This window comes from Acinonyx jubatus, chromosome B1, assembly GCF_027475565.1.
Source record: "Acinonyx jubatus isolate Ajub_Pintada_27869175 chromosome B1, VMU_Ajub_asm_v1.0, whole genome shotgun sequence".
NCBI classification, from domain to species: domain Eukaryota; kingdom Metazoa; phylum Chordata; class Mammalia; order Carnivora; family Felidae; genus Acinonyx; species Acinonyx jubatus.
This window is the reverse complement of record NC_069382.1, coordinates 189,145,143-189,168,955: the sequence shown is the minus strand read 5'-3', so window position 1 is coordinate 189,168,955 and position 23,813 is coordinate 189,145,143. Positions and strand designations below refer to the sequence as shown.

The window sequence follows — 23,813 nt, the reverse complement described above, 5'->3', positions numbered from 1 at the left end:
TCTCCATGACCCTTTCTTTCTAGTGCAGTGATGATGAAAACCATACCCTCTGTCTATGGAAGACAGAAGAGTCTCAGTGGCCCAGGTGATTCTCTGGTACTGATGGGGTTGCTTCTAGCCAAAGAAAACCGACCGATGGAAAGTGGGTAAAAGTGGGTTGGGGCCAGATTTGAAAGACACATTTAGAAGTAAGTGGAGAATCCCCATGAAAGAAGAATCCACTCTCACATGGGGAGAGATATGAGGACAACAGACCAAGACAGGGAAGAAGGTGTGAAAGAGAAAAGGTAAAATTGTACTGGTTGAGGGAAGTAATAAGAAATAGAACACATTTCCGAAGACATGGTATCCAAGGGATAGCCATGAAGCACCACGGAAGTATCAGGGTTCAAACGACAGTCAAACGCCTGGAGACAGGGTGATGTGACAAGGGCAGCAGAGAAGGACACCCACAAGTAATCGTGGAGGGGACGAGGGACGAGAAATGTTCAGAGGAGCATGAGAATTTAAAAGCGATAAATGACCTAACACTGGGCTGAGGAATCTGGAGTCAGAAAGGAAGTAGGCAGACAGGACAGAACTTGAAAAAAAAAAAATGGAGATGAAGAAAGTGCCCACACGGGCAACGCGCTATTTGGGGACACCTGTCAGCTGTCAGCCTCGGAGTTCAAAGAAGCCCCCTTCTAAGCGGCCCATTTCCTCTGTCAAGACCCAGAAATGAAAGAAAGGGTCAAGAGGTCAGGAGAGTTGAGACCAAACCAAGGGCGGACCCTCCCCCTGAGCTAATGAAATGGGTCAAGTGGCATCCACTGAGCTGCGATTTTAGTGGCCGAGAGTTAATTACCTGAGTCTCAAAATGAGAAGGGCACCCATGTTGGGAAGGCCCAGTCAAATTACAACATGGAGCCTGAACGCCGGAAGCTAGTTTCCAGTGGAGCACAGGGGTCCCCGGGGATCTTGCCGAGGGCCCCTTCTCTGCCACCAGGCATGGCGCTAAGTGATATTTTAATTAAGCCTCACGTGACACATCTCCTGTCTGTGCCTCTGACGGCTCTGTAATTCAGGTCCCTGTGCAGCGCAGACGCTTAATATTCCTTCCTAATTCCCAGTTTGCAGGGGAAGGTTTCCACGGTAGAGCTCCTCCCGCCCACCCTCCCCCTGCCCTTGCCCGGCCCTCCCCCGCCCCCAACCCCCAAGGCAGGAGCGGCTAACGGGGACTTTCCCTGGGCCCCCAGCAGGCGGAGGACAGGCGGAGGCGGGATTTCGGGCCTAAGAGGAAAGCGAGACTTACAGGTACCTGACTGGACAGACTCAGGTTAGCGGCTGGCGTCTTCTTCTTGCTGCCGGTGCTGTTGGCGGTGTTCCCGGCGCTGCTGTTGGACGTGCTGCTGGTGGAGTTTTTTCTTTTTCTCCGCTTCGTCGTCGGCTGCCGTGTGGGTTCTGCTGCAATACGGACAATGGATGGAGGGTCAGATCTGGGGCAACCGTCACCATACCGTCCCCCCAAGGAAGCTGTGCTTGTAAATGACAAAGAGCACACTCTACATTGTTGCCGTTTCTTTTAGCTTCACGCTAAGTGAAGGGAGGAAGCCGCGGCTTTATCCTTTTAGCACCAAATGGGTGCAACTCTTTTCTTTGGTCTCTAGATCAAACGATTTGTGCTTCACTGTTCTCTCTACCGTTAGACACGTGCCTGCAGTCTAGTAAATGTATTTTAGGGGCGAGCCGCAAATACCACTGTTAAGAGTCGCGTGAAACATATTATCACCATTACAGAATTTGAGAAAACCCTTTTCTCTGGACTGTTGGCTCTTTAGGGGGAAAAGAGGGCTCTGCGTTCCTCCGGGGGGCCTCGGAGGAATGAGAGAAAGGGTTAAAACGAGTTAAGGTGGTAGACCAGCATCTCCCAGTCGGCACCTGGTTGCAGGCCAGCGCAGACCTTGAGATGCTCAAGTACAGAAAAGAGGAAGCATGAGTCCTATCAGCTGAGAGTGTCACACGTAGGGTCCCTAGCTCAGTACAGTTCTCAGGTCGCATGGTTTGGACCCCGGTGTTTAAAGAATGCTGCTCATTTCAAAGTTGTTGGGGGGAGAAGGTCGAAGTGTGCTAGGGCCAGCATCTGCACGAAGGGGAACTAGATCTTTGCATCCAAGTCCCGCTTAGAAACAGAGGAAAATATTGCGGACCCGTCAGCTGAACAACGTCTTAGTGGAAGCAGAGGGACGTGTGGTGGTGATGTGGGGCCGGAGGATGTTATTTGTTTACCTATTAGGTGGTGTGAGAAGTACACAATGTTTTCATGTTCGTAATGGTTTCATCTGCTTCATGTGTTTTATGTCATGACTATTGTATGTTCCTGGCAAGTCTGTTAATTCGGTTCTATTCTGATCTTTGTTTTGTAAATGAGAAATCTGCGCAAACTTTTTCCAGGCATTTACTAAGTTGGAAATGTCATGTAAAAGCATCCTTTTTGCTAACCCTCTTTTGAACCAGCGCTGATGGAGAGAAGGTGAGCCAGGGACCCAGCGAGAGAGCCTTGTAGCATTTTCTTAAAACATTTATGCGCTTCTGATGGGCAGTGGGGAGGATTTCCTTTAAGGCTCATTTCAAAGGCCACTTAGTCCACCAAATTACCCCTAACATTTGAGGAAGAAGAGGATCGTGTTCCTATTTATATACCAATTCTTCTTTTGTAAATAGTTTGTCTCTTATGTGCAAAGATTTTTTTTCTTTTTTTTTGTAAACATGATTAATTTTTTTAAGTTTATTTATTTTGAGAGAGAGCACAAGTGAGTGTATGTGTGCAAGCAGGGGAGGGGCAGAAGGGGGGGTTGGAGAGAGAGAATCTCAAGCAGAATCTGCACTGTCAGCACAGAGCCTGACACGGGGCTCGATCTCATGAACTGTGAGATTATGACTTGAGCCAAAATCCAGAGGGAGTCGCATGCTTAACCTACTGAGCCCCCCACGTGCCCCAAAGATCTTCATCAAAGGTCCTAACATGTCTATCTGTAGAGAGTTATGGGTGCTGCTCCTAAAAGTTGTGGAAACAGGAAATAGAATTTTCCAGCTCATGATGCTAGAAAAGAGCTGAGTGACACATTCAAAGTCAATCAAATACTTAGTTCCCCTGACAAATAGCTTCTTCCATTACCTCAAGAATTAAAACTGACTACTTTTTTTTTTTTTTTTTTGGTATCTGTATTCCTTCATGAAATTTGGGGGAAATATATCGAAACTGTGTGCTCTGGATTATTCCCATTGGCAGCAGGTAGCTGAGGTAAGAGAGTCATGAGCTCTGGAGACATAAAAACCTATTGTGACACAGGCCTCCTTCATTGATGAGCTATGAGACTGACCTTGGCAAATTACTACTTTAAATTTCAGGCCCTCAGGGCGCCTGGGTGGCTCAGTCTGTTGAGCCACGGACTTCTTCTGCTCAGGTCATGACCTCACTACTCTTGGGATCTCACTGCTCATGGGCTGACAGCTCAGAGCCTGGAGCCTGCTTCGCATTCTGTGTCTCCCTCTCTCTCTGCCCCTCCCCCCTCGTGCTCTGTCTGTCTGTCTGTCTCTCTCTCTCTCTCAAAAATAAACATTAAAAAAAATAAATTTCAGGCCCTGTATATTTAAATAGGAAATAATAAGTACCTCATAAGGTTATAATGAGGATTCGGCAAACGAATGGAAGGTCCGTGAGGGCTGGGATTTCTGTTTCATTCAGGGCTGTACCTCTAGTGACTAGAACAGTGCCTGGCACCTAGGAGGGGCTCAATAAATAACTATTGAATGAATGTTTTAATTAATAAATAATATATAAATTATATATGCATATGAAGGAAAATACAGGTTCTCAAAGCATTTATTGAGTGAACTATTTTTTCTCATAAAGCCCTATTGATATTGCAAGAGAATATAACTTAAGCACATTTAATGTGTTTGAAAAATAATGCTCTAAATGTCTAAAATTCCTCTAAGAGGGGGATGTAACTATTCTATGTAAAATAATGCCCATTTTCTCAGATGTCTAAATATGTACTTGGCTAAGTCTATCTTCATTTTATATAAAATGCCTCGCCAATTACCAGTGGAAGGTGACCATTATATTTTGTGATTCAGAAAGCTATGTGCTTAGTGTTAATAATTACTCTTTATAAAAATAATTTTTAGCGAATGGATACGTTTTGCTTTTATGATCAATGAGGCTCGACACACGCCTGGGAGTAAAAATGTATTAGATAGAATGACAATTAATGATAACTGGAAGCAGTAATTTCAGAACCTCAGCAGGAGACTATAGTATCTAAACTGCCTTCTAAGGAAGTGAGGAAAATGGAATCTTTTATGTATTCTCTTCATGATCAGAGTACCCTTTGATATTAGATCTATCTTTAAAAATGAACCAATTTATTTATTTTTTTCTTTCTTTCCTTTCCATCCTCCCTTCCTCCCTCCTTTCGTTCCTATAATTTCTATGATTCTTAAGCAAACAAACAAACAAAAAACCAAGCAAAATAACAACAGACTGTGAGAAGCCATCATTCTTGTCCAGTGGAACAAAGACTAGACTGGGAGACAGGAAACCCTGGTTCTGATTTCGGCTTTGCCAGTGACCTTGGTAACATTGAATAAATCAGTTGACTTTTGTGGGTCTCAGGTCCCAAGTGAGATTGCAGATGATTCCTAAGGATGTTTTTATTTTACAAATTAGATGTCCCCCAGTCTAAATATCCATAATGAGTTACTTTTCCTGATCAATTTTTGCTTCCTTCCTTCCTTCCTTCTCACATCATTTTATCCCCAAAAGAGGCCTCCCTCAGAAGATGCATTTTTAGAATGGGAGGGAAGAACGAGGTCGTACCTGGTGGTGCTACCATTCGCTGCCACTTCTGAAACAAGCAGGTCTTCAGGCAGTCTCGTGGACTGAGGTTGTAGGTTTTATGTCTCGACATCAGCTCCTGCATTGGCTCCAGTATTACACACAACTGCAAAAAAGTTCAAAGACGTTGGCGTTTCGCTACTTGATAATATTATTTGCAGTAAGTAATGTCAACAGCTGGAAACAATTAGAAAGCTTAAAGGTACTTCTCTTTTTCTCCTGCTTTTGATTTTCTCTGTGCAAGTTTGGAGGAAGAGAAATACTACCAATACCTGATAATGCCCACTTCATTTACTATTATTTATACTACCATATTATAGCTGAATGTGATTTATACCCGCACACACGCACGCGTGTGCATATCCAAGGACACATTCTGTACAAACTCTTGGGTGGATGTATGTAGCTCTATTCTGAATTCAAATGATCCTTTCTGGTTAAAGAAAAAAAGCTCTCTTCCGTGGAGCACAGCATGCTCTGATTTCTACTCTGGTTTCTGCTGTTGTTCCTGTTTGTATAACCACACACTGTGAGTTACAATGCTAGTTTATGTAGATTACATGGCAGTGAAAGCCATCTTTTAAACTCTGGAGAACAGAGTGGCAACTGCAAGTACTTTTTCGATCCTCATTCTTATCAAGGCCCGTGATGAACACTATTTTATTTTTATCCATGTGCTCGTTTGTATTTTACACATAATGATAATGTCAGTAACATATGCCCACATTAGTTCAGCGTGGGGGCTTTTTCTGTGGCGCTGCACACTGTTGCTTTCTTCCCTCCTTTGGTTAGATTTTTCAGATTTACTTCGGTCCAAGACATCTGATGACAAAGATTAATGAATGAAACGAGAACGGAAATCCATTTAGGATTGCCTTGAACTTTTCTGAATTCCTTCTCCCGTTGGAAGCTCATCAGAATACTGCCTCATGGAGCGTGCCGTATCGAAGAAGACAAAGACCACAACCTGGAATGATGCATCCAGTACTGTTGCAATTACAACCACACAGATATTGGCAATGCACCCTCCCATGTGGAAAAACACTAGTTCATTATGAAAGGCAGATGTGCAATCTCCTCCTTCCTCGGCCCATCGCTCCGACTACCCCCTTCCCTTCTGTCATTACTCAACAGACACGTTGGCTTTTATCCACTGGTTTCCCTCTCACCTGGAATTCTCCCCTCCCCTCTTCTTGGCCAATAATGCCCACTCGTCCTTGCGACAAGGTCACTGCTCCTGTTACACCTTCGCCTTCATCTCTAGGTTTTGCATCTCCCTACGCAGGCTGAATTGGGTGCCTCCCTGTGGATCTCTCCATGCACCCAGCCCTTTCTGCTTCACGAATGTACTCATCCATGCTTTGCAACTATCTGCTTCTAGTCTTTCTTCCACTTGACCTTGAACTCTTTGAATGCTGAGACTGTGCCTTTTATCTCTGTGTCCCTAGGCTTGGCTCAAGTGAATGGATGCATTTAAGGTGTCTTTAGAAAGACCAGAGGATTTTTCCATGCCAATGTTCCTGAACGTATGGTCTAGGTAACACTTCCATCGGAACCAAATGAGTTGATAATTAAAAATGCAGGCTTCTAGGGGCACCTACGTGGCTTAAGTCAGTTAAATGTCTGACTTCAGCTCAGGTCACGATCTCGAGGTTTGTGGGTTTGAGCCCTGCGTGGGGCTCTGTGCTGACAGCTCAGAGCCTGGAGCCTGCTTTGGATTCTGTGTCTCCCTCCCTCTCTCTTTCTTCCCCTCCCCCATTTGTGCTCTGTCTCTCTCTCTCTCTATCAAAAATAAATAAACATTAAAAAAATGCAGATTTCCAGGTTTTTCCCCTTCTGTTTCACTGGGTCTGGAGCTGGGGTCCTGAATCTGCCTTTTGGAAAAGCATGCCCCTGTCATATTCTGATACATACTCCCGAAGTCTGCCGCCCTACATATGTGCTAGGCTTTAGAAAAGATACATATAAACAGCAAGACATGTGCAAATTCCCTGTGGTTTCCAGCTTGAATTCCACTCTCTTCTCACTTAACCCCACTTGCCCATGCTGCTCCTCTCTTCTCAAGCCTAAGCATGATAATCAAGATTACCTTCATCTGGAAAACATTGTCTGCTCTTTTTACCTAACAATGATCTAAACTTGACCCAAACTGCTAACTCAGTTGAAAGGACAGCTGTAATCTCTTTCCCACTGCAGTTTCTCAGGAAGAAGAGAGGAAGACTTCAAAGCCTAAATGACATGTGTCAGCCAAAGAGACAAAGCCACTCAACCCTAGTGGATCAGGCTGTCAAGTAATGAGATCTGGATGCGTGATGGTACATCTTCAATCTTGTCTATCTTCTTGCTTATTTGGAGTCCTCCCTGAAACATAAAGTGTTAGTGAGGAAGACCCCATGAAAGAGGGGAGATTCCTGTGCAATGAGCTCCACATTCCCACACCGTGAAGACTCGATGTGGACATTACTCCATTAAGAATTCCTCACTGGAAATCAAAGTACGTGCAAGCCATAGACGGCCGCAGGTCTCCCCCAATGGCTGATGCTCAGCAGACCAGAGTAAAGGATTCCATAGTCATCTCTACAAACAGAGATAAGGGTGGATTATCCATCAAAGGAGGACCACTGCGAGATGCAGACAGGGTCGGAAGATGTTTGCATCTATTACTAAGCTAGGTTAGTGAGAAAGGAAAAGCTTTCAGGGAAGTTCTAAGGGCTGGGAAAACATTTTTTTAAATTAAAAAACCCCACAACGTTAAGTTTTCAGGCCGTTTCCTTTTGGCCCGTTCCCCATTCTTGAGAAATGGCGAGAGGTCTAGGTATGGATTTTAATTCCGCACTAGGTATGCACCCTTGGGGGAGTCCCTGAAGAGTGCTGGGGCTCCGTCTCACCTGCAAAACAATACCCATCTTGTGTGTTGTTGTGAGAATTTGAGGTAATATGTCTGACACATCAGAGGTCAACAAACAGTAGATATTACAATTACGTGTTAACAAGTACAGCACAGACAGTCAAACAGATGACATTTCTATTACTTTACATCCACAAGCATTTACTGCGCTTTCTTCTAAGTGTCAGGCACTCTTGCTTTGGCGCTGGGGACATAATGAGGATAATAGGATCTCTGCCCTCAGGGAGTCTTCAGCCCCCTTCGGAATGATTTCAGGATAGTAAGAAAACTCCTCGAGTTTCCACATCAAGCATCTCCGGGAATCACATCTCCGTGAAGCAAGTATTTTCGTTACATGACAAGTCAGATGGCCAAAGTGACCTTTGTGGACCCAGAGGGGCCCTGGGCAGGATACATGCTGGCACACAGGAGAGTTGCCTTTATCCTGAGAACCTGGGGGCTCATCATCTACTTCTTTTTGTGGTGCCTTCCTTTCCTTTCCTCTCTGGGCTTTGGGGCAGCACTTTTTTTTCAGGTGCTAATCCTCAGGATTGATCCCTCCCCCTTTAATGTAAAAATACTTTCCTATCCCGGCAACCCACCCCAAAGGAATTCCTATCTCTGAATACTAATCAGGAATCCCCGAAGCCATGTTTTTGCCTTCCAGGGGAGGGTTCCCAGGCTGGAGAGGCAGCCTTCCCCTGGATTCTTGTGGGCAAACAAGCGAGCCTGCTGTGGAGGAACGCTGGCTTTGCTGGGCTGCATGCTGTAGGTGGCGGAACTAACTCAGACAAGAGCCTGCCTTCTCGAGCAGCAAGCCAGTGCCTTCGGGCCACAGCCAAGGCCTGGGGCGTTATGAAACGAGATCAGGAAGACAGCTGGGGGAGTGGTTCCCGCAGCCACTGGCCAGTTCCTTCTGGAGCCAAGATTCCTGCTGTCCCTGGGGTCTTGGACCCCCCTGAGAAGCTGGTGCAGGCTAGGCAGCCTGCCTCTCGAATTTTGTACAAAATATCTGGAGGTTTATGAACCCTCTTATACTCCCAACCATAGACTCTAGGGAAAGAGTTCCCTGTGTGTCATAAGTGTAAACCAGGCTACAGTACACGTGCCTTTTGCTCCACCCCACGCACGCACACACGCGCGCACGCGCGCACACACACACACACACACACACATCAGTCGACTGCATGTTAATGGAGCTAAGCATAGTAACAGAGTCCTTTGATTTAGAGGCACAATTTCATATGCAAACTTGGACCTGCTGCAAAGGTCTTAGTGGTTGGGTCCCTTTACCTGAAGAGGAAGGTCCCAGACAGCATTTGTGCAACTTCTGTAGCACCTTGTGTGCAGGGTTCTCATTTAGTTTGGTTTCCTCCAGTCGTGGTGGTGGTGGTGGTGGGGGGGGGGGGGTACCAGGAGGAATTCTAGAACACTGTGGAAGGGGGCAGGAGTCAGCAAGGCTTGAGATCTCATTTTGAGTACGAAGCCCCTGAACATTCAGCCCCCACCAGGTCCAGCTAGGGTCCCAAAGAAAGCTATCGCCCACCCCAGCAAAGCTGCAAGGACACCTTTTTGCAGATTTAGTGAGAATTTTAAGCTAGGCTTGATCTCCTTATGCTTCTGACTTCATGTTCTGGGATTTTGGCCCCAGCACTGACCCTTGGGTATGGAATCAATGCCTGTAGCTACAACAGTGACTTGCTGGGTGAGTAAAAGGATAGATGGATGGAAGGATGGATAGATGGGTGGATGGATGGATGCGTGGATGGATAATAAATGTCTTGGCCAGATTTATAGCAAGGAGTCATTTGCTAATAGCAGACAAATCAGGCATCGTCCCGGGGGCTTAGAGGTGATAAATTTGTCCATTTGATAAACAACCAATTGCCTCCTCTATACAGAAGGCTTTGCACAAATGCACATGCATGTACTCAATTACTACATGTCCAGACCAGGTAGGAAGATCTCAGCCAGTCCTGGGACTTGTCACAGTAACAAAGGGCCGAGCAAATGCAGACAGTATTGTGTTTTGCTTTGTTTTCATCGGACGGTTCTCCCGGAGACATTTGATTCTCCTTGTTCTTCTTGTTCAACTCCCTGCCCAAAGCCAGTCCCAGAAATAGGTGATGCTTGTCAGAGGCGGCTCTGGTGAGGAGAAAGCTAATGCCCTGGGGCTGGCAGTTGGCTAACTCCCAAACCTAGGTCCCGTCTACTGCCAACATTCTGATCCACTCTTTTCTGGATGATGGATGACATCCTCTGAGCCTGAGCCACCTAGTCTTTGTATATAGGTTTGCCCAAGGTTACTCTTTCAATGCCAGCTCAGGCCTTTCTTCATGTTGTGAAGACCTCCCCTCATTCCCACCTAGAAGACCTAGAAGACCACCTAGAAGACCTCCCCTCATTCCCAGTCCTTTTAACCAGAGGTTGGCAAGCTACAGTCTGTAGGCGGAATATGGCCATGCTTACGCAAGGTTGGTAGCTGCTTTTGTGAAGTGACACCAGAATTGAATCGTTGTGACAGCATTCATAGAGTCCGCAAACCTGAAAATATTTACTCTCTGGCCTTTCACAGAAAGATTGCTGACCTCTCTTCTAAACCGGTGCTGCTCAAAGTAGGTGGTCTACAAACTCTTTGTTGTGTTTCCGTGACAGGATAAGCAGCTTGAGGCACAGTGTAACTCAGTTCACTGCTTCCTTCACTGAGAAAATCTTATGTCAAAAAAAAAAAAAAAAGTCAGATGAACTAAACAATGTGTTCAACAATGCAGTTGATTTATATTCCAGAGCAAGCTTCCTTGAGTTTACAGTCTGGTCCTGGCCTGAAAACCACATTTGAGTCATACCAATATGACCATTAATGTCCTCCAAGGTCCAGCTCAAAGCCCACATCTGTCTTTGACCATCCCCGCCCACAAGGGACTTCTGCTTCTATAGCACTTATTACGAATCTAGGTACGTCCTCGTGTTTATATCTGCATTGGGAATATTCCTTTCTTGTGGACTTGTTTCATCTGCTTATCTATAGCAAGCCATATTTCACTTTTCTCTCCTTCTGTTTAACACAGTATTAGGCATACTCAAATATTTGCTGAGTCGTAACTTAATAATCACGGTGGAGTATCTAACCTATGCCTGTCCCTGGAGTACGTACCTGACGTATATTAGATCATTAACCCTCACCAGCTACTGGCCCACTTTCACAGGTGAGGAAACTCAGACTCAAAGTCATTAAGTCACCTAGAGCTGATAGTAAAGAGTGTGATTCCTATAACATACCCAAGGTTTTACAGCTATTCGAAGGGCAGAGAAGAGGTTTGTAGTTAAGTCTGCCTGATTCCAATGATGTGTTCTTAACAACAAACTGTTCTGTTGTCTACCTTTCTAAATATGAGTGGCTTAAATCGCTACTAAGATACCAAGTTCAAAGGCTCTCTCATTGTGAGGTGCCTGGGTGGCTCAGTCAGTTCAGCGGGTGGCTCTTATGTGCAGGTCAGGTCATGATCTTGCAGTTTGTGAGGTCAAGCTCTGTGATGACAGTGTGGAGCCTGCTTGGTATTTTCTCTCTCTCTTCCCCACTTGTGCATGCTCTCTCTCTCTCTCAAAATAAGTAAATAAACGTAAGAAAAGTCCTCTTCCTTAAAACTTGCGTGCGTACACACACACACACACACAGGCTCTCATTGCCTTTATATGGCTCCCTGTACACGGTATTGACCTCTATACAGAGAGGTAGGTCATACATGAGGGGTGCAGGCTTTGGAACCAGATTCATGTGGGTTCAAACCCCCAAGTGTGCCGTTTACTACTGTGTTCTTGGCCAAGAATTTAGCCTCTGAATCTGTTACCTCATCTGTAGAATGGGGATAATGATACTTATCTTTTCTTTTTTCCAACGTTTTTTTTGTTTGTTTTTGTTTTGTTTTTTTTGGGGGGACAGAGAGAGACAGAGCATGAAGGGGGAGGGGCAGAGAGAGAGGGAGACACAGAATCGGAAAAAGGCTCCAGGCTCCAAGCCATCAGCCCAGAGCCCGACTCGGGGCTCGAACTCACGGACCGCGAGATCGTGACCTGGCTGAAGTCGGATGCTTAACCGACTGCGCCACCCAGGTGCCCCATGGTACTTATCTTTGACAGTTTGAAATAACATATTTAAATATCTAATGCAAAAGCTGGCACAAGGCCAGTACTCAAAGGATGGAAATTGGTATTAGGATAAATACCAGTGGCATCAATGGCTCCTCTGAGCCAGATCAACATGTGATGTGATTGGTTGGCTACTGGGGAGTAAATCATTTGGTCTCCTTGAGACTTAGGGGGTCACTAGATATAATATTCCAAGGGGTGTTAATTACAATTACATTGCATTTTAACGGCTGATGTCTCTGATAAAAACCCATTTTTAGAATTCAGTGATAAATACAACATGTTTGAATCCACAAACCAGAGTTTTTTTTGCCCCTGCTCCCCCTCCTCCAGTAACTTGCTTCTCTGGCTAAATTTGAATTAAAAAGATATCAGAGTGTGGGGGTGATTAAGAAACAAACTCTTATCTAAGGTGAAGGAGTATCTCTTAATTAAGAGACATATCACAGGAAGATATTTTACATTAAAACAATAGAAAGATACAGAGAATCTAAAAGAAAAACAAAACGAAACAAAAAAAACCAAAGCAAAATAAACAGATAATCACACCTAGAAGCAGATAAGAATGAGTAACAGACATCCACATGAGTAAAACCCACTGTGCCTCAGAGGATGAAAAACAAGAGAGAAGGAAATGCTTTCCCTTAGAAGCTAGGCAATTCTAAAACATCAGATTATGATTTGGGTTTATTTCCTGATAGGATTAAAGGTAGATTGGTTGTCAAATTCAAAACATTCTCTCTCTCTCTTTTTTTATCTGAAGATTCAACCAGGGGAGCCTTTGCCTTTTCTCAACTGTTTTGCAAATTGATTATGGGGAAAGGTATCACATCCGGCCCTGGAGAAGGCAGCCTCTTCTGCTCTGGGAGAGGAGGTGGGTGGTGGCCCGGGGGAGCTGACTTTCCCCAGCAGCAGCTGCCACCTCAGGAGCCATCCTCCTTCCAGAGCAAGCAGGCCAGCCATACACATCTCAGTATCTATGCCTTGATCTCAATTTTGAGACCACCAGAGAGGACTCCTGTGTGCGACCTCTGGCTGCTTTTCTCACCACCCCCACCAGAAAAACGCGGAGCTCGGGAGGCCCCAACAGACTAGCCACACTCAGCGTTTCTGCGTTTCTGCCGTACCTGTCAGGTCAAGGAACAGAAGGTTCAAGGCCCTGGAAGTACACTCTCTATCCTTCTGATCCTATGGACTTGATTTTCCCACCATGTCATTTGGTATGGGCACCCCCTTCCATAGTGCCCCTTCCTTCCAGATCTGTATTGACGAGGACAGACCCCTGCACACTATTTACCAGCTCTTTTGCCAACAGGCTTCACGTGAGGTTGGGCCGGCTGGAGGCACCAGGGAGAATGGAGGGAAGTGGGTTGGGTTAGTTTCCTAGAGCAGCCGTCACGAAGTGCCACAAACTGGTGGCTTTAGCCAACAGAAATGTATTTTCTGTCAGTTCTGGAGGCTGGGAGTCTGAAACCAAGGTGTTGGAAGGGCTACACTCCCTCCAAAGGCTCTAGGGTAGAATTCTCCCTTGCCTCCCCCAGCTCCTGGTGTTTCCTGTCTTGTAGCTACGTCACTCCAGTCTCTGCCTCCGTCCTCACGTGGCCCTTTCCTCTATGTCCCCGTGTCTGCTCCTCTTCTGATGAGGACAGTGGCCATTAGATTTCCCAGTAAGGACACACCATGAGGTTCCAGGTGAACATGAATTTTGGGGAGATACCGTTTGATCTACTACATGGGCAAAGAAAGAAGGGTATTTCTTGTCTTCTCTGGTTCAGACGGCCTCTCCCACAGCTGTCACCAGAGGTCCTATAGCTTCTATCAGGTGGCAGGCAGTAACACCTCTTGCCTTTGTCCCCTGGAGTGGCAGTTGCTACTCTTGGGGTTGTCTCATCTTCTGGTGGCTTTTCCAGCTCCAACATCTTTGTGCATAATTCACCATATTAAATTTCCTCTATGAAATTACTTGGTAATTACTGGATAGACTCTGATTGACATTGTGGTTTGTAAGAAATTAGGTAATATATAAAAGATGAAGGACTTTGGGTGTAAGGAGGCATCACGTGTAGTGGGGTTAAGCGTGCAAATTCAGCTTGGGTTCAGATTCTAGCTATTTAATAACTGAGTGACCGTGGATGAATTATTCAGTCTCTTGGTGTTTCAGGCTCCCCATCAGGAAAGTTGGGATAACCATAGTACTCAACTAACTGGGTTGTTAGGCAAAACAAGAAAATCCACTTAAAGTACTTACCTGGGTCCTATTCCTAGCATATGGAATGTGCTCTGTGCATGTTTATTATGATGGGGTATAACCAAGCTGGGGGCCAGGGGCTTTCTGGAAGACATTTTGAAACTTGTCAAGACATACTTGTTAAAAATTTACAGATGTTTCTTGCCCTATGTATATGTGTATGTATGCACCCAGCCTAAACATTAGACTCTGGTGAAACAAGGGACATCTCAAATGTTTAGTCAATTTGCGTTTCCTATAAATACCTTGTCCTGACCACTGGGCCATTGCCTCAGATACCCTCTCCAGGTGTTCTGCCAGCATCTCTAAGTTCTACAGCATGGTCCTGGAATGTTTCAAAGGAAAGAGAAAAACTCTGCTTGGAAATACTCTACAATGATTAACAAACATTTAAGGAGTTCTTTCTGTCACTTGTAGGGCTCGGAGTAAATTTCAGGTAAATTTTAAAAATTCTTATTGACCCAATGGTGTGCCTTTGGATGAGTCAGATAGTGAAAATGAATACCAGTGGCTCAGGATTATGAAGGGACCTCCTGCAGACACTGTCTCTTTATTGTCCATGACTGTATTAGTCAGGGTTCTCTAGAGAAATAGAACCAATGGGAAGTGCATGCTTGTATGTGTGTATTTTAAGGGATTGGCTTTCCCATGATTGTAGGGGGCCAGCAAGTCTGAAATCCAGTTTCCATGGGCTGGAAACTCAGGCAGGAGTCAGTGCTTCAGTCTAGAGGCAGATTTCCCTCTTCTCCAGGAAACCCCAGTTTTGCTTTTAAAACCTTCAACTTCGGGGGCGCCTGGGTGGCTCAGTCGGTTAAGCGGCCGACTTCGGCTCAGGTCATGATCTCGTGGTCCGTGAGTCAAGTCCCGCATCAGGTTCTGTGACTGCTCAGAGCCTGGAGCCTGTTTCAGATTCTGTGTCTCCCTCTCTCTGACCCTCCCCCATTCATGCTCTGTCTCTCTCTGTCTCAAAAATAAATAAACGTTAAAAAAAAAAATTAAAACCTTCAACTTTGTCAACAAAGCTCACCCAACAGTAAATCTATTTTACTTCAAGTCAGCTAGTTATAGATGATAAACACACCTACACAATATCTTCATAGCAAAACCAAGATTAGCATTTGATTAAATAACTGGTACTATAGCTGCTATGAACTGAATTTGGCCCCTCAAATTTATATGTTGACGCCTAACCACCAATATGACCGTATTTGGAGAGAGGGCTTTTAGGGGGCAATTAAGGCTAAATAAGACTGTCATCTGACAGACCGGTGGCCTTGTAAGAAGAGGAAGAGACACCGGAGAGCTCTTTCTCCGTGTGCACATGCTGAGGAAAGACTAAGCAGGAATGCAACAAGAAGGTGGCCATCTGCAAACCAAAAAGAGAGCTCTCACCAGAGTTGAGCCCGTGGTCAGAGGTGACCATGATTTTGGACTTGACGGTCTCCGGAATTATGAGAAAACAGACTTCTCTTGCTTAAGGCACCCAGTCTGTGTGTGTGTGTGTGTGTGTTTTAATTTTATTTTTTTAATTTACATCCAAATTAGTTAGTGTATAGTACAACAATGATTTCAGGAGTAGATTCCTTAATGCCCCTTCCCCATTTAGCCCATTCCCCTCCCACAATTCACGCACATTGTAATTGTAGTAACTTGGGTAGCAGGGATGTAGTGGTGAACACTGCACAATCCCTCCCTGGAAGCCTCCATCCAGAAGGGAGACAGGTGATAAACGAGACTTCCAGTAACCCTCTGTTTGTCCTCCATATTTAAGAGTCTCTTATGTTTTGTCCCCCTCCCTGTTTTCATATTATTTTTGCTTCCCTTCCCTTGTGTTCATTTGTTTTTGTGTCTTAAAGTCCTCATATGAGTGAAGTCATATGATATTTGTCTTTCTCTGACTGATTCATTTCACTTAGCATAATACCCTCCGGTTCCATCCACGTAGTTGCAAATGGCAAGATTTCATTCCTTTTGATTGCTGAGTAACACTCCATTGTACATATATACCACATCTTCTTTATCCATTCACCCATCGATGGACATTTGGACTCTTTCCATACTTTGGCTATTGTTGATAGTGCTGCTATAAACATGGGGGTGCATGTGCCCCTTCGAAAGAGCACACCTATATCCCTTGCATAAACACCTAGTAGTGCGATTGCTGGTCGTAGGGTAGTTCTATTTTTAGGTTTTTGAGGAACCTCCATACTGTTTCCCAGAGCGGCTGCACCAGCTTGCATTCCCATATGGTATTTTTTTAAGGCAGACTGAGCAAACTAAGACAATGGCCTAGCTAAGCTGACACATAAAACTTCCAGTTTCCCACTAGATGGTAAAGAACTAGAAAGCTGGGTTGTGTCCTGTTTCTTCCATTCATTCATTCATTCATTCATTCAATATTATCTCACACCAAGCAATGGATCTAATGTGTGTGGAATGAATGCATGCTTGAATACATGAATATGACCGGATGGAGAACAAACCCAAAAAAGGTGATTAGACATCCGCAAACAGGTCAGCTCTTGCTTCACGCACGTTGTAATTGTGGTAACTTGGGTAGCAGGGATGTAGCGGTGAACACGGCACAATCCCTCCCTGGAAGCCTCCATCCAGAAGGGAGACAGGTGATAAACGAGACTTCCAAATGGATTGGCTACTATAAAGGAGAAGGATGAGGGCTGTCAGGAAAAGTTGCCAGGAAGAACTGATATTTAAGTTGAGACCTAAAAACATGACTGAAGCGTCGGCCAGGCGAAAGAAGAGTCAGCCAGGACAAAAGTTGGGTGGACATCTTCAGCAGGGGGAATGCAGATGTGACTGCAAGAGAGGACACGGTGTTGGAGACGGGGAATGACTGGAACGGAATCCTTGGAATGATTGGATTCCATGATGGAATCAGGGAGCCAGCGACAGTGGCCAGGCAGGGGTCAGGTTTGTCAGGGCCTCAGTTTCCGGCCACAGCAGAGCTGAGAGGTGCAGCTGATACAGGCGAGGGCATTCCGCGCATGACGTGGCCCCACCGGTGCCATCAGCGTGGACGCTGCAATATGGTGCATATCAGACTGTTTCTCTTTCACCCACGTTTCCTAAGCATGAGAAAAGCATCACCACTCTTTTGATGTGTTTGGCTACACAAAAGCACCAAATATCCCCGAAGGCAAATATTGGCGGCTCGGAGGCTCCAGCGGTGGAGACTGCCCCCCAGGCTGAGTGCCGTTGATCACAGCACTGGGGGCCTTCGCGCTGGTCCACGCTGGTCCTCACCGGAAATAGGGAGCATTTGTAGCGTGCTGGTTATTTCTCCCAAGGAACTAAGAGACTGTGCACTTACAACGAGGTAACATTTAAACACTAGCATTTATAAATGGGGCCTAATAATCTTAATACTGCGAGCAGGGGAATCTGGATACGGTCCTTGGGAGCCGTCAGTGACAGTTTCCAAGGAACAGGGCTATCTTGTTCGTGCAGTTATAATCCCTCCTGAACATTAACTGTGTGGTGATGCCTGCCTCCCGCCCTGGTACAAATACCCACAAGACTGTTAAAGATAGCATTGTGCTCTGGGGTGCGGGCCAGCATCCCCATGGCCACCGTTTAGGGCAATGTGGGGATAGGGACTTCTTGGCCCTGAGCACCCAGTGCATGGCTGTGTTTTGAATGTCTGCCTGAGTTTCTGCCAGGCAATGGCCCTCCAGCTCCGCTCTGACTCAAAGGAAAGAGCAATTGTTCAGCAATGCAGCGTTCAGCCGCTCGGTTGCTCCCGTTGTCCGCGATCAGGTGCACCTGTGGAGCCTATATAAGCAGCCTTGTCCCCACCCAGGAACAGAGGTGAGGTTGGCGAAAAGCAGGGTTCATGCAGACATCGGCGATGCCGTATGAAAATGGGGTTGGCAGAGATTGGGATGCATTCATTCATTCACTCATTCAACACATATTTATTGAACTTGTACTAGGTGCCCCCTGTTTGGTCCAGATGCTCAGATTGCGGTAAACAGAAATAAAGAAAATCACTGCTCTTACGTAACAACATTCCAGGGAAGGAGACAGATAAAGAAACAAGCACGTGATATATGTCAGTGACAAGTATCGAAGAGCAAAAGCAAGCAGGGAAAGGAGGTAGGACATGTGAGAGTTGGGAGGGTTTAGAATCTGGGTACTCTGGCTAAAGTCACTGCTTGGAGGGGTGGCTCGGCAGAGGCGTCGGGGCCCTAATCCCTGGAGTCTGGGAATATGTTAGGTTACGTGGCAAAGGGAATTAAAGTCGCCCATCAGCTGATCTGGGGAGGGAGTGATTAGTCTGTATTATTCAGGTGGGTCCAATATAATCACAAGAGCATCTAAAAGCAGAAAAGGGGGCACCTGGTGCCTCAGTCAGTGAAGGGTCCGACTCTTAGTTTCAACTCCAGTCTTGATCTCATAGTCATAGGATCGAGCCCCACATTGGGCTCTGCCCTGACAGTGTGTGTGGAGCCTGTTTGGCCTTCTCTCTCTGCCCCTCCCCTGCTCTTATGCATACATGTGCCTTCTCTCTCTCTCTCTCTCTCTCTCTCTCTCTCTCAAAAATAAATAAACTTAAAAAAAAGTGGAAGAGGGGATCAGAAAGGAGAGTCAGAAAGGAGAGTCAGTATGAGAAGGACCTGAGGTGACCTTGGGGCTTTGAGGACAGAAGGGGGTCAAGAGCCAAGGCGTGCAGGTGGCCTCTAGAAACTGGACAAGGCAAGGAAAGAGATTCTACCCTAGAGCCTCCAGAAAGGGAACACAGGCCTGCCAGCACCTTGAGTTTAACACGGTGAGACCCATGCCAAGATTTCTAATCTACTGTAAAACAATAAATCTATAATTTGTCCCGGCAGCAATAGAAAACTATTACAATCACCCAGAAAGTGACATCAGAGTAAAGATCTCTGGTGAGGTTATCATATTTGGCGAATAAAAATAGAGGGTGCCCTGTTACATTTGAATTTCAGCTAATAAAGAATAATTTATTATGATAATTAAGAAATAGAATAGTAATTTATTCATTATTTATCTGATATTTAAATTCACCTGGGAATCCTCTATTTTATCTGGCAATCTTAATCTCAGAAGAAACTAGGAAGAGAGGGTTTTTTGGGGGGGAAACACTTCAGGCAGAAGGAACAGCATTCTGAGTAGAGGGAACAGAAAGGGCAAAGGCCTGGGAGCTTTGAGAAACATCTAGGAGAGAAATATGGCACCCATGGTGAGAATGAGAACAGGAGAGAAAAGGAGTCCAGAGAGGTTGTGAGGTGTTGAATCATGAAGGTCATCAGGAGGATGTTGGCCTTTGGTCTGAGTGGGATGGGAAGACATTGGAGGGCTTGGGGCAAGGGAATGCTGATGTTTGGGGTCTCTGGAGAATGGAGAGATGCTGACTGTAAGCGACTTGAGGACAAGGTCTAATCCACTTTTGCATTGCCCTGGACCTAGCACAGAGGTAGGTTATCAAGCACCGTGGGGCTGGGAGGGCAGCAGGCCCTTTAACTGGTATAACTCAGTGCTGGTCCACCCGCAGAAACGTATAGCGACATGTGTGGTAGGAAAGGGGAAGATTTTAAGAGGAAAGAAGTGGTTCTTCAAGAGAAATCTGAAGCATGTAGGGAGATCTGTAAGGATGGGGAAAGGACACGTGTGCGGGGACTTCCTGGAGGCAAAGACATTATGCACAAAGTTGGATTTGACTCCGGAACTCAAGTGTTAAGAAAACTCAGGAAAGAGCATCACGTCCACTGTCTACTCCAGTTAATTCTGAGCAGCAGAGTCTAAACCAGGACGTGAGGAAGCCAGATTTCAACTCTTCAAACATGTGAAGGTTTCCTCGAAAAGGTTACAAGAGGGAAGAGAACTGTGATTATAACACTTTTTGTAGCAGCCTGCTAATCTGTCACTCACTACCCCGAAACATGGCAGGCATGTGGTATTCATGCCCGTGGGTTTTCTCCCCTCATCTTCTAGCATGTCAACTACACACACATACAGATGAGGAACGGGAGACCAGAGAGGGTGGGTTACTGGCCCAAAGTCACAGAGCTTTCAGGGACTCCTTAGCTTTGGCTTCCTTGCCTTAGCCCCCAAACCAACCAGTTACTCCCTCTCTTACCTTTAAGCCCATGCTTACGAACACGTCTCTATCACCCAGCATTATAACAAGCTGCTTCCCTAACAAGACTGGGATTCTGGTGGAGTTGCCCACCTTTACATCACCAGAAATTGGCACTGAGTAGGCAATCATAAAAATGAATTGATACTGAATGAATGAATGAATGAAATGTCCTCTAAGTCTCAATGCACATATTTCAGTGTAAAAAGACTGATGAGGCCAGGCCGCAGATAGGAGCAGGTGCTTGTTCCTTCCTTCTCAGCACTGAGAAGGCACTGAGGCTCCTGCCCCTTTGCTACTTTTCTTCTGGAGTTACGTGAAAACTTGAAGATGCATCGCCTCTAATTTCCCTGTGCTTATTTTCCCACAGCGGGTATTAAAAGTCTCAAAAGGGATCGCAGATTATAGTTCCTGTTTTTATTTTTTCCTTCATCTATCTACAGTTCTGCACACTGGAAGCTTCCCTTCCTTATCTTTCTTCATGTGCTTGTCTAATTGTTTTCCTTTCACTTCTGTGTGTGCTCCGAGAACATCTCTGGACCCTTGACAGAAGATCTGTATACAGTGATTGAAAATCTGCTCCTGTTCTAGCCATTAAATTGATCTAGCCTCCTGGGGCTTCAGCCTCCATTCTTTTCGTGTGTGTGTGTGTGTGTGTGTGTGTGTGTGTGTGTTGAAGAGAGTTTTATGGGAGACATCTGCCTGACCTTGCCCTCTTTGGCCCTTCGACGTGAGAAAGAATGTGTTCCTCAGGCCCTCTGAGAACAGTGAGGAGCTTGGGGTGAGCATCTTCAGGGGAGCTGGTGGGACCAATTAGCAGAACTACCACGGGGGCCTTCCAGCAAGAAATCACAAAACCTAACTACAAGTTCATACTAGGCTACCACATTTGGATGCAGTCACAGAGTCTCAAATTATTTATAAATCAGTAAGCAGATAGCACGAAGCCCCTAAAATGACATGCTTTTGAAAGCTGGAAATCTCTTAGCCATTTTTACAGCCGTGGAGACGAAACTTCATAGGGTTCAAGAAATTCTGCCTGGTCTTACACTGTTGTGTTGCGGTCAGCCGGGCAACTATGGTTCTTTTCTCTTCTGGCTCAGGGTCTGTGCTTTCCATCACACTGTGACACTTGGTAAGGTGTTCTCCTTAACAAATAGGACATTTTCTTTTGAGTCTGGTTTCTGCCTTCTTGGAAAATTCTCGCAACCTGAGATTCTCTCATGGCATCCAGAACTTTCTGTGTTGCTCTGCTGTCATGTATGGGCAAATCTCAGTTTGGCCCCTAGGAGAAATAAATTCCCCAGGGGTACCATGCAAGTGGTATCTCCACGACCCTCATGATCTGAGGCAGAACCTAATACCCTAAGTCCTGAAGAAGTGTCAGATCATTTTGGTTAAAAGCACATATTCATTTGGTGTGAACACAGACAGGTTGGGGAACATCATTTTTCGCATGATTAAAGCATGATTAAAGCTTGGAGAACTTCCCAATGTGACAAGTTCCCATTTTTCCCCCAGAAATGCTCTCAAAGTTTGTTCTTGAATTCTGTTCACCTGAGCCACTGCCAAAAAATCCTAAAAAAGGCCATCCACTATTTTGAGGGGTCTGGCACAGGACCAGTCGCTGTGACCCCATTTAAATTTCCCAATAGCTTAGGTATTACTATCTTCATTTTAGCTTAGGTATTACTGTCTTCATTTTGCAGATGAGTAATCTGAGATAAAATTTATCTCATTTTATCTTAACAAAAAGTGGATTAGGACTGATTATCCCCATTTCCAGAGGCTACCATCAGAGTTTTAGAGAAGCTAAGTGCTTTGTCCCCAGACCCGCAGCTAGATGTTAACGGAGCCAGATGTGAGCATAACTTCTTTAAATCCTACATCCAGAAAGGTGCTCAACAAATAGCAGGTGCTCAATTAACATCACCCGAAGAAATGAATTATCCCAAAGGCCACATTCTTTCCACGACCCTCGACTATTGCAAAGCTGCTACCTCTTCGTTTGGCACATGGTTTTGAAACCAAGGCTGATCAAAAGGCATCCTGCCAAGTTCTTGTTTCTCAGGCTGGCTCTCGGCTGCCCGGTTCCTCCATTACCTCCCTGTAACCCTTGGCTCCCAGCGGTATCTTTCGGAAGCAGCCTAGGAAATGACAATTTCCCAGTCTGCCATCTTTCTTCGCTATCTTGTGCGAAGCTGCAGAATGACATTTCCTTCCTCTTAATTTCTCCAAAAGGCAAACAACACATTATTCAGAAGTTCTGCGTCAACTCCAAACACCTGATACTTCTGATATGCAAACTGTTCACTTTTTCTGTTTGTGCAGCATTGAGACCTTATCACTCTTGCCGCTCTTCGTTTTGATTATGAAATGCATCCCCTGTCCCTCTTCACCTGTGTCCTTGGCAGCCCCCTCAGGTTCACATGGCTTCTCAAATGCTATTTGTCTTGTTCGAGTTCTTCAGGGTCCAAAATAAATCATGGATTTAGGGAAATCATCACTGTATCATCCAATGCTTGAGTGCTGGCATGGCTAATAGGCAGACAGACATTCCAACCAGGGATGGGGGTTCGGAAAACCTTACTACCGGAAATCTTTTTATCTAGGAATTTTCTGTCCAAAAGCACCCAAAGAGGATGTAGTTTTGTAAGTCGTCATATACGGAAATATGCCAATCAATCATTTTTCCATGGCCACTTTGCAGTTCAAACTGATGAAGGAAAGCAGAATAGGGCATAATATGAGTGCAACACAGTTTTCATTTAGGGAGAAGAAAAGGCTCTAATAAAAGGCTCTTCTGGGGATTCGTTCTAGCTTGGCAGGATCATTTTGTTCACTAAAAATAAACAGAGATTATGCATAGCTAGGGTTCTGGGGGGAAAATCTGCTTCTGTTTTTATCTTTCTCTCTCCACTTTTCCTTTTCCTTTTTTTTTTCTTTAATTTTCAGTATGCCAAAAAGAAGGTTTTGGGAGAATAAAAATGATAGATTTCAGGCATCATGATTTTTTCTCCGGGAGCACGCACATATGCACACACACACACACACACACACCCTTCCATGTTTCTCTACCATGGCTAAAGCAGAAATGCAGTGTTTTTCACAGAACTGATGCTATTTTTAGACTAAATTGTAGGAAGTCTGCAGCATAATAAGTGGACAAGAAGCACCGAACCACGGTGCGGGGTAATATGCCAACGCAAAAGCTAGCTTGGCCTCTAGCCAATGAACTGTGATTTGATGTTGCAGCAATGAAAGTAAAAACACCGCTTACAAAGGAATGATTAATAAGCTGACAAACTTCCAGGCATTTATTTCCTATTTCTTAGTGCCAGCTATATGAATACTAGCATATTTTCAACTTTATTAGTAAAGTCTTACAGCCTGCTAGTCTTTGGTGTGTACATGGAGGGCTTCTTAAATTGGCTGCAAATCATCTGCAGTGGTGAACATTTGATAAACATAGCTTTCCCCCCCGCCGCCCCCATCACCCTGTAGACCAGGTCTGTTTATTTGTCTCCATGACACC

The 23,813-nt window shown here is 45.3% G+C and overlaps 1 protein-coding gene across 11 annotated transcripts in view; it reads right to left on the bottom strand.

Moving 5' to 3' along the window:
* LDB2 (LIM domain binding 2) overlaps nt 1-23,813 on the bottom strand; it is a 380,642-nt gene that overhangs the window by 5,700 nt on the left and 351,129 nt on the right. For 5 of the 11 annotated variants that reach the window (XM_027041654.2, XM_027041849.2, XM_027041596.2 and 2 more), the window contains exons 6-7: nt 4,862-4,985; nt 1,292-1,443 (exon numbers count right to left, since the gene is read on the bottom strand). In XM_027041654.2, coding sequence (XP_026897455.1) covers nt 1,292-1,443; nt 4,862-4,985 — 276 coding nt within the window. The remainder of the gene's footprint in view (nt 1-1,291; nt 1,444-4,861; nt 4,986-23,813) is intronic. The other 6 variants (XM_027041809.2, XM_027041907.2, XM_027041449.2 and 3 more) reach the window with 3 other exon arrangements.